The sequence below is a fragment of the Arachis duranensis genome, chromosome 3 (genome assembly GCF_000817695.3).
Source record: "Arachis duranensis cultivar V14167 chromosome 3, aradu.V14167.gnm2.J7QH, whole genome shotgun sequence".
Taxonomy (NCBI): Eukaryota; Viridiplantae; Streptophyta; class Magnoliopsida; order Fabales; family Fabaceae; genus Arachis; species Arachis duranensis.
The window spans coordinates 1,226,483-1,238,156 of record NC_029774.3 but is presented as its reverse complement, the minus strand read 5'-3'; the positions used below and the strand labels follow the sequence as shown (position 1 = coordinate 1,238,156).

Below are 11,674 nucleotides of genomic sequence, written 5' to 3'. Positions count from 1 at the left end.
AAATTAAATTATAATTATAATTATAATTATGTTATTAAATTTTATTTTATCTTATAAGCTTTGATTTTGTGTCTAAATAACTAGAATAATAATGAGGCCTGCGGTGATTGCAACACTACTATTATTATTATTGATGGTGGCAATTAAAATATGAATATGACTAAATAACTAGAATTAAAATTAATTTAATTAAAGTACTTCTCACATAAGAAAGAACGCTTTAAAATAAGCCTATAAATATGAATATGATATATCATCATTATCTTGCTTATTTTGATCGCACAAATCAATGAATCATCAAGCTGCAGTTAACTTCGCAAAAATGTAAAATCATTATCAATGTTAGTTATTTTTTTTTTACAGTATTTTCTAATATAACAGACTAAAGATTAATCCGTCATAAATCAAAAATTTTTATTTAAAAATTTATTTATTGTTAATCAATAAATTATTTTATATATAAAATAAAATTTAAATTCCCAACATTTACTTAAACGAAGTAATATCATCATTATACAATTCAATGCATTATAATTATTTTTTAGTGTTTTTCTCGAGTTTTAACATAATATTAGACTCATGTTATTTTTTTTAAAGGACGGGTTAGTTTTTTTTCTAGTAATTAAAGTTATTGTATTTTTCTTTTAAAAATATTTTTTATTCGTACTTTTTTTATTTACTGTTTTTTGATTTTTTTATCTCATCTATTAGACTATTTTTTTTAATATTTTTTATTCTAACATACTAAAAAATATCATCATTTATTTATAGACGTGTCTTCATGCACAGTTGAAAATTTACTATTTACACCCAATTGTGGTGCTTTTTAGTTACAATTTAAGATAGTTATAATATTTTCATTCATCGACAATATCTAGGGATGTCAATGAGGTAGGTGGGGCAGGGGATGCCTCCCTACTCCCCATCTCCACCTCCAGATTTACTCTTCGTCTTTGTTTTCGTTTTTCGCTATGGAAAAATATTGCTCCCCATTCTCATTTCTCACAGGAGTTCATTCCTCGCAGAGACCCCATTTCTCATCTATCTGATAGTTCTAACTAATTATTAATTTCCATATGAATAGAGATGTAAGTATTCATTCTATACAAAAATAACAAGATTTTATACAAAAAATCTAAACGACAAGATGGTAACTTCTTTCAAAATGACGCAGTGGGAGAACGCAACGGCGAGCCAGAGGATAGAGAAGTGGACAAGGTGGGAGACGCAGCAACAGAGAGGAGAATGGACACGACGACAAAGTTACGGAAAGGAACGCCGCAAATAGAGAACACGACGCAGTGAGGATCATGGCACGGTGAGGTGTGATGATGCGGTGAGAAGGGAGAGCGGCGAGAGAGTGGCTGCAAAGAGGTTGGATGGAGTATGGACAGCGTTAGGGATTTCTTAATTGAAGAAGAGTTATGCAAATGAGGATTAGGAGTTTTGGGTTTCTATGTGTGTGTATGTGAAATGACTAAAAAACATATATGAGAAATAAACTATTAAGGACAATTTAGTAAATTTATGAACTTCGGAGATTAGCGGGGATGGGGCAAAGATCCCTGCTCGGGTCCCCGCGCCTGCCTCGAAAAAATTTTGTCCCCCATCCCCATCCACACGAAAAAATTTTCCATGGTCGAATCCCCATTTGAAACAATCCCACAAAAATTCTCGCGTCTCAGAGTATTTTATCATCCCTAAGTCCATACCATTTTCTCTTTACTCTGTTGTGTCGTTCTCAATTAAAAGCAACCAACTCAATCAACCACACCATTATTTACTTCTGGCCTTCTAATACTATTTATGGTAGGTAGATGGTACTTCGTAATCTCATGGTATATTTTAGCTTGAGTAAACCATTAATTTTGTACCTGAATTATTAGAAATGCTAAAACTCATAAGTAGTCTCATATGTAGTCTGTGAGACGTGACATTAAAACTCATCAGCAAATAGTTGGATTGTCAAACAAGTCAGTTTGATTCTTTAGATTCAGCCAGCTTAAACTCGTAATTTATATGAAATAGTTCATTTAAATCTATTTTATTTATAGGTTATAATTTTTTAATTTGGACTATTTATAATCAATCCAACAAATTAAACAGGTTAACTCATTAACTTTTTATTTTTTTAGAAAAATATTTTGATAAAAAATCATTTTTTGATTAAAAATTTTTAACAGAATTTTTATAAATTAGTGAGTCAGGTTTTTAAATCGGATCAAAGATAATATTTTCAAAAAAATATCATTTATTTTGAGAAATACAAAAAAATTAAAAGAACTATCCGTTTAATTTATAGACAGATTCGTTTAACTCGATATAATTTTAAAGATAAAATTTTATCTATTAAATAAATAAATAGACTGACTAGATAAATTGTGCTCATTTCAAGGACCCTAATAAGTGACCTAGAATCTGCCTTTGATTTTCCTTTTTGAAGATATAGAAAAAAAGAAAATATTTCATCATAATTTCTTCTAAGTTAACATGATAAATTTTTTCCCCTTTTCTATGGTTTTTCCCCACAGCTAGTGATCACATTAAGTTAAGATAAAAGTGATTACAGAAAAACACGGCTAAATCCAAAAGTTAAGCATTACCCTCAAAGTAGTTAACCACCCACATTCGAATTACTCATTTGCCTTCAAGTGTTAACCGCGCAATTTTTTATTTTTAAAATTTTCACATGATCAATATGATCTTGTAAGATTATAAAAGAGCATCGTTATAAATTTGAATAAATTTTAAATTTTATTATTTATTTCTCTTAAAAAATCAACAAAAATTGAACTATAAATTTCATAATAATAAAATATCTAATATTATTATATTATAATGTTCATACCTTATCCTAAATTATAAAGTCAAGTCTAATAAAGACACAAGGTCCACCTCAAAGAATGGTTTCTACTGAATACCCGACCTCTTTGAGAGGTTGGACACGACGAAAGGGATGGACTTGTACTTATCTAAATAAGTAATTGTCTCCCCAAATCTCTCCTACTATCTCTATCTCATCTAGAAGATAAGATCTCAACAAACTCCTAAGATAGAACTACCGCCACCAGGGAGGTCATCGAACTCTACTATAAATACACTGGCAACCCCCAAGTATAACTCACGTTCTATTCCACTAAAAACCTGCTTAAAATCCTTACTAACTTAAGCATTGGAGTCTCTTGCATGTACCACCTCCCAACTCCTCACGAGAAACTCGGACAGGCGGCACCTCGGCACCAACAAGTTGGTCGCTACCACTAAAGGAGTATGGATCTCACGTTCAGGCCCAAATCAGCGTTTCAGGTAACCCTCAGAACATTGACGGCATTGTCGAGGACCTAGAGCTCAACACTTGATAATGGCGGATGGTCAACAAAATAGTCAGACAACCACCCGACATGAATAGGATGCAAACATATTTAAAAGAGGCTGGAATACAGTTTCTATGGATATACTAGAAACTCTATAAAAACTTCTCCCAATAGGCAGAGGATATCAAATAGGGATGATGATTCTGCTTTTATAGTTAAATTGGATTAAATATACCAAACGGCAGAGACGAGAATAATGCACTCGTAGACACTAACCATGGTAGATGGAAACTTGGAAAGTCGCATATTCATCACCATCGTCAAAAAAAAAAAAGAGAAAGAAAGTTGGTTGTTAATTGAAAAGAACCATACAAAATAGTAGAGATTTTAGGCAAAAGTTACTACAAAGTATCCAACCTCTAAGAGCGAGAACTCCCGAGGTCTTGCCACGCATGTAACCTAAGAAGGTAGTATATTTAAGCAACGAATCTCGTGCAGAGGTGCACTCTTTTCCCCCGATGTCAAGGTTTTTAATGAGGCACCAGCATGGGAATTAGGGACACTTAATCCCCTTGCTGCACGCAAATTTTTATAAAGGAGCTTTTTATTTTACTAATAAAATTTTCTATTTCTTTCATTCATATTTTTTCAAAAGTTTCATACTTAAGACGCATTAACTTAAGCTCGACAAAACGTAAAAAATTATTGCCCGACCTAAACTCGGTTGGCAAGATGAGCGACGAGGTACAAGTTAATGTAAGAAGTTATATAAACAACTCGTATAAAGTGATCTCAATGAGATCAGTTAAAAAACGAATCGTAAAAATAACTTGATAAAGACCGATTACTCGAAGTCGGACCTATGAAAGGAAACTCAACATCTCAAAAGATCTAGCTCTATTTTAAAGACAAAAAGGTTTTTTCGAAAAACAAAAGAGCGATTTGAGCACTATTTATAAGAGTTGCAAAGAAAAAACGTTTAAATTTTCAAACGGGTCAAAAACCCGTCCTCCATATAAAGAAGCACCTGACGTCTAAGCAGAAGTCACAGAATGCTCGAACCCAACCTATATAAAGATCAGGACTCAAACAGGGGCACTGTTCATACCTTGGTCTAGATTATAGAGTCAGATCCAATAAAGACACAAGGCCCACCTCAAAGGATGGCCTTTACCGGATATCCGACCTCTTTGAGAGGTCGCACACGACGAAAGGGACCGGCTTGTAGTTATCTAAATAAGTAACTACCTTCCGAAATCTGATCTCTCCTACTATCTTTATCTCATCTAGAAGATAAGATCTCAACAAACTTCTAAGATACAAGATAAGATAGAACTACTACCACCAGAGAGAGGTTATCAAACTCTACTATAAATATACTGGCACCTCCAAATATAACTCACGTTCTATTCTACTAAAAACCTGCTTAAAACCCTTGTTAATTTAAGCATCAGAGTCTCTTACAGGTACCACCCCTCACCTCCTCACGAGTCGGTTGTTGCCACTAAAAGAATCTGGACCTCACGTTCAAACCCAAATCAGCGTTTCAGGTAACCATTAGAACACATAAATTATTTATTTTAAAAACTTAAATTAATAAAAAAAAACACATCACTAATTATATCTTAAACAATAACATCCAAAAAATTAGTATCAACATTACCCTTCAATTCATTCCCTTTAATTTCTTTATCAATTAAGCAAATCATTGTCCAGCGTGAGAATATAAAGGTTTTCCAATTGTCACTCGCTTGGCACGTGATGTTCCTCCTCATGATGTTGAATCTCTTGTTGTGATGAAACCTTCAACTCCATGCCTTAGTTCCAAAGTTATTAATTAGTGAACTCATGGAAAAGTTAAATATTTCTTTAATTTCATTTTGTCTTCATGAGGACGGCATTAAGCTCCTAAATTATTGCTTTTGTCCTAATCTGTCGTCAATCTATTCCAAAATATGCAAAATTATTTTAATGTAAATAATAAAGAATTTTATTTATAATAATGTGATAATATACAATTAATTATTTTATCTTTTACATTGTACATAATTGAATTCATAATAATGTATATATACGTAAATCCTCTCAAATTATATTGGATTTTTTTTAAGATAGTTACGTGAACAAAATAATTATATAAATATAGACATATATAGCAAACATGTCGCAATCATATATATATTGTTAAACTGCATTATGGTAGGTGATCCAAAAGTTGAACAATTATTTAATCACATTTAATTTCCTAGCTATAGTTATAATAGTAATTTAGATTAACGGTAATATTGATATTATTAAGGCAGATAATGATAACTTTGCAAATCAATATTCTGTCAAAAAGTAGTTAGAAGCTCTTAACTAACTCTGGCAGTTTTTGCAATGCTTATAAAACACTTATAAATATCTGATGAAGTTTAATTTAATTTGACATACATACAAACTTAATTTCCTGTCAAATTTGAATATAGAATACACTGACGACGACGACGACGACGACAACAACAACAACAACAATAATAACAATAATAATAATAATAATAATACTTTAAAAAAATGAAAAAGACTGTCACGATATTTAATTAATCCGAGTTTAATTAATCACTAAAGTCTACATTGAACTGCACTGCCATTGAGCTTGGTTGTATTGGTCTCGCATTGCCATCTGAATCCTGCAACATATATCCAAATTTCAAACATTATTCCAATTTTTATTCTATTTCTTAAAAAAAAAATTGGATTGAATAATTTATGAGCATGTATTGATTTAGTTGTATATATATTAAAAGTCAGCTATTAAATCAACTATTCGTATAAAATATATATTGATAACTGATTTAATAACTAAATTTTGGTATACATATATATAATATTTTTAATATTGATTATATCATTATTTTAAGAGCTGAAAACTTACATCATGAACAGCATCTCGAAACAAATTGATTTGTTCTCTTCTAACGCTTTTAATCTGAACAATATTAGACATTCATTAGTTAATTTTCTATTATGTACACAAAAGTGACTAGTGACATAAAAATATTTATATAAAAATCACAGTTAAAAATTGTTCAAAAACTTAATATATTTTACTTAATTAACTAAATTACTTAACATACTATTATATATCTTAACATAAAGATATTTTTAGATGAATAATTATGAACACTATTTAAACAATATATAATTTTAGAATATCCTCGCATGAAATGATCCTATGTAAAACAAGGTGAAAACTCAAGTGTAATCAATTTTATGTAAAATTGATAACTGAAAGCTGTTAGATGAAAATTTGGTCAAATCAGTCAAATCATCTAACAATTCTTAATTATCAACTTCACCTAAAATTGGCTGCACCTAAATTTCTACCATAAAACAAACTTGTAGTAATAAGTTGGAAATTCGAATTACCCGGGTAAAGACGGTCCAAGTAACATTCTCGGTACAAGGAGGAGTAGTCAACGAACCCATGTATCTGTAATACAAATTTGTGTCCATGTCAACCTCTTTTGGATCAAATACACCCACTGATCTATTGGCTCCAACACTTGACCCAGAAAGTGCCTTCAAATCCCCCTCTAGCTACAAAATTATTAATTACAATAATTTATTAGAACTTCAAGGTATAATATATAAAAAGAACTGAATTAATTAAAAGGGCTTTACACAAGATAATAAATCGTGTAATGTTATATTAGTAAAAATAACTAATTTTCACCAATGAGAGTAATGAGTCTGATCTTAATCCAATCCTGTAAAGCATTCCAATCACTGCTATTTGATTAGTTGTGGGAGTTTGATGCACCAGGTGTAGCTCTAGATCCAGTCTGAAATAATATATATAGATATTGCAATTCAGATGATTACTGATGAACTCATGTATGTATGTATGTATGTACCTTCGTCCATCAATGGTGTGTTCAGAGGGACTGTGCCAATGTAATTGTTTAAGGATATAACGACTTCCATTGATTTGTAGAGAGCTTGTTGGATCAACAATCTCCAACTAGTCAAACAAATAAAACAACCAATTAGTTGAGAAACAAAATTTTAAGAGAGTCCATTTTTATATATTGTTAATTACATTATTTATCATACTTAAATATTTGGTTATTTAACTACGAATCTGAATTAGTCAAATGATAAATAAACAAATTTATTTTATTTGTTTTAATTCTGAGTTCAAAGTTTAATATTTTATTTATTTCTCACGGTATCTTTTAGTTTGATTGTCAATAGATCAATGACTAATTCATTTAAATTTAAACTCCATTAAGAGTTTATCGTCAGTTAATGAATTACTATATACGTAAAATATATTATTCAAATTTTCAATATTTATTTAAGTGGATAAATAAATAAACTACTTAATCGACTAAAGTTGTTTATTTCAAGATGCATATTTGGAACCAAATATTAAAGAAAAAAATAATTAACATAATTAATTAGCTTACCTCAATATCATGACCCCTATTCTTAAGGGTAGCATTGGAGGGATTGTAGTTTAAATTAAGGGGTCCTATTCTAGCCAGTTGAAGGCTTCTATAATTCAAATCAATTGGTGATTGCATTCTTCCAGTTTCGCACATCCTCCATTCTGGTTTTATGTCTCCCCAATGAGATGGTCCTCTATCACTATCTTCATCGTAATTAAACTCGCTCTCATCCTCTGTAATTAATTAGTTAAATAAATAAAAACAAATTAGCACTATTTAAACACATCAAAATATCAAATATATATCATATCCTAGTCCTATAAGTCATGAAAAATAAGCATACGTTTGGTTTTTATTTTTATTTTTTAATATTTTGTATAAAGGAAAACATTGTAAAAAAATATTATTTTTGGTTTTTTTATAAAATTATAAAAATAAATAAAAATATTAAAAATAATAGAAAGGATAAAATCGTAAACCAAACACACTTTAATTAAGAGAAGAAAAAATCATTAAAAAAAACTGAACATATATATGTATATATAAATTTTGAGGTGAAAATTCAGATGCTAGTCGACTTCACGTAAAGTTGATAGTTGAGAGTAGTTAGATAAAAATTTAGTCAAATCAGTCAAATTATCTAATGGCTCTCAACTATCAACTTCACGTGAAGTCGACTGCAACTGAGTTTCTACCAAATCTTGAACTCACAATTAATCAATTAATATATGCATGCATGTTAATTAATATAATAGTTAAGTACTTACCAACTTCTTGGGACCTTGCTGGGGAAGATAGCAAAACATATGCTGCAAATAAACTGCAAATGAAAACCTTGGCTGAAAACTTTTCCATTTGAAGAACAATTTTTTTTTCTCCTTTTGATGATGTTGTTATGTGAATGATTAAGATGTAGCTATCTCATATTTATAGGGTGCTATATATACAAGTTGTGAAAATTAAGTAAGAAAGTTGGATTAATTAATTAATGATAAGGAGGCTCTCATTTTTCAAACATGAGATAAGCGTTTGTTTTGGCTAAATGGAAGAAACTTTTGTTCATCACAATTTTCAATTTTCTAGAATTGTTTATGAACCAATATAATACTTGTTACATTTTATTTGTTAATATGTTTGATTTAATTAGGATAATTATTTAATTTATATATGATTCCCGTTTAGAACAAAATTGAGACATACACTCTGATCACTATTAAAAAATAACTCAAAGAAAATCAAATAAAGGTTTGATAATTAATACGCACCATATGTAGTAAACCTTTGAATTTCAAATAATTATTAATAACGACATATAGCTTCTTAATTTAATTATTTGACCAGCGAAGAAACTGAAATAAAATAAGATATATTAATTTAATTCATCGTAATCCTATTCCTATTTCACGTTTTTCAAGACAATTACAGTAGAAAAAAAATTTAAATTGGAAATCAACGAAATTTACAAAAACATTTTTCAATTTGTATTTTTTTTTTTACTTTTTTGTCCAAATAAAAACAGAATATTTTTCGTCTTTTTTTGTTACATTTTCTCTAATGTCTAAAAATCACGAAGAAATCCAGCGGTGCTCAAAATTCTAAACCAACTTGACAATTGTGTTTTTCATTATTAGTTGAAATACAAGGTAACTAACCTTTGAATTATCCAACCAAATGTGAATTTTAATTTCTTAGAAGAACATCAAGATAGGGAAAGTACGAAGAGCCAATAAAATATTTATACAATGTGTACAGTGGAGGTTTATAGAGTATTAGAGATATAATCATTAGTGTTATTTTTTTTCATCGGTTGAATTTTTTGAGATGAGTAGTATCATGACATGGTATTAGAGCGTTAGATTTGAAAGGTTAAGAGTTCGATATTTAGTGAACCCCAAAATCAATTTAATTTTTTTGAAAGATGTTTATTATCCCTAGTACTCGAATGGTTATTCTATATAGTATGAAAAATGTTCATTTTGTAACTCAATAGTCCAGTCTCCCTAGCGGGATCCTTCAAGATATTATCAAAGCCTTTGTAGGCCGTCAAAATTGGTTAAATCTATTGGCCAGTCCGTTTATTCCTTTTTTTTTTGGTTTCCCACGGTATCCCTCGGCCCGACAGGCCAAGGACTAATCCGTCGCGGTACTGAGCTCCATTTAAGGGTTTGCCGCTGGCCAATGGGTTGCTACATGCACAAGGCGGGATTCGAACCCCCGACCTTGCTTAAGCGGCCTAGTGAACTAACCACTAGACCAACCCAACTTGGTTGTCCGTTTATTCCTTTAAATGGGCGGATTTTGTCTCTAAAATTAAGTCCGTTTAAATTGCGGGTTAAATGGGTTGAACCCGATTAACTCGAAAAAAAATAACGGGTTAAACAAGTTAGCCCGCGGGCTAAACGGCTGGCCCATTTATTTTCTTACATTTTTTTTTTGAAAAAGTAACATTTTTAGTTGATATTTCTCTCAATCTAACCCGAAAATTCAACTCATCAACTAAAAAAAAATATTATTTTTTAAAAAAATTTTATCTAAAAATAATATTTTTTGTCAAAATATTTTTTTAAAAATAAAATAAAATGATAAACGAACTTGCCTGTTTAACTCATCAAGTTGACCGTAAATGGTCTAGACTAAAAAATTTTAGCTCACAAATAAAACGAGTTTAAACAGGTCAACTCATTTAATCCACAAATTTAATGAGTCGGACCTAAATGAATTGGACTAGTCCGTTTGATGGTGTTACCCAAAAAGCATAGTGTGAAATAAGAATTAAATATATAAGAAGAAGAATATTATATGTGTTATTTTTGTGTACACTTTTTATATATTTTTATTGTTAATATTTAAAATAACTTATTAAAAGTAAAAAAATAAGTGTACAAGTGAATTAAATATTCACAAAAAATTGTACAAATAAGATTTCTTTTAAATAAATCAATTGTTTGAACAATGAAATTCAACGTGCAAGGCTTTCATCCCATTACCCAAAACTTTAGAAAAATCTAATTGGTTTTATTAGTAATTACTAATTAGTAATTAATATTAATCTAAACGTACCACTTCATCTAAATAAAGAACGATTCTAAATTTTGACTTTATTGTCCGTACATACCGGCGTATTATTTTAGCTACTTGTCTCTTACGTAATTTGTTTGATAACTTTTTTTTTTCTTTCACCATGAATAATTAATATTTATTCAAAATTCAATAATAATATATAGTTCATCATCGAGAGATACACAATATATTTCATGAAAATGATAGATAAAGTATGAGAATAAAAGAGATATATAGTTATCAGTCAAAGTCTAACCAACGATTTTTATAAAAAGTTTTATTTAGCTTTAATGTAATTCTAGTGTGAGATCAAAATTAAATAATTAATAAAATATTTTATATATCAGTAATACAATAATAAAGTTGATAAACTGAAAAATAAGTACAAGTCCTAAAAGTATAAAATTAATCATAAATGCATTAATACATTTATTTATTATTATTCTTCTTAATTCTATAGAAAATATTTTATTTAAATTAAAAGAAAAATAATAAATAAATGTATTGATCTGATACATTCATGATTGATTTTGTATCTCTGGAGTTTGTATTTATTTTTTAAATTATTGACCTTGTTCTTGTACTGCTATTATGTAGGACATTTCGTTAATTATTTAATTTTGATCTCACGGTAGAACTATATTAAAATTAAATAATTTTTTTTAAATTTAAATAGGACACTTTAAATTTTAAAAACCAACAGAATTATGCCAAAATGTAGCAACTAATTTACTACTTTATCCTATAATTATTTTATGCACATAAATTGATATGTTGATATTATTGGTTACCAAAAATTGCAAAAACGAAGAGCAAAATAAAATAAAAAAGTTTACCAAAAATCTTAGAAAAGATACCATGAAATGC

At 29.3% G+C, this 11,674-nt stretch overlaps 1 protein-coding gene across 3 annotated transcripts in view; it reads right to left on the bottom strand.

Moving 5' to 3' along the window:
• Positions 1-5,820: 5,820 nt before the first annotated feature.
• Positions 5,821-11,674, bottom strand: part of LOC107476982 (alpha carbonic anhydrase 7) — a 31,752-nt gene continuing 25,898 nt past the window's right edge. For 2 of the 3 annotated variants that reach the window (XM_052259475.1, XM_021137229.2), the window contains exons 2-7: positions 7,766-7,980; positions 7,211-7,317; positions 7,030-7,138; positions 6,723-6,893; positions 6,229-6,282; positions 5,821-5,983 (exon numbers count right to left, since the gene is read on the bottom strand). In XM_052259475.1, coding sequence (XP_052115435.1) covers positions 5,909-5,983; positions 6,229-6,282; positions 6,723-6,893; positions 7,030-7,138; positions 7,211-7,317; positions 7,766-7,980 — 731 coding nt within the window. In that variant the 3' untranslated portion in view covers positions 5,821-5,908. Of the gene's footprint in view, positions 5,984-6,228; positions 6,283-6,722; positions 6,894-7,029; positions 7,139-7,210; positions 7,318-7,765; positions 7,981-8,514; positions 8,640-11,674 lie in introns of those variants that run through there. The other variant, XM_021137228.2, reaches the window with a different exon arrangement.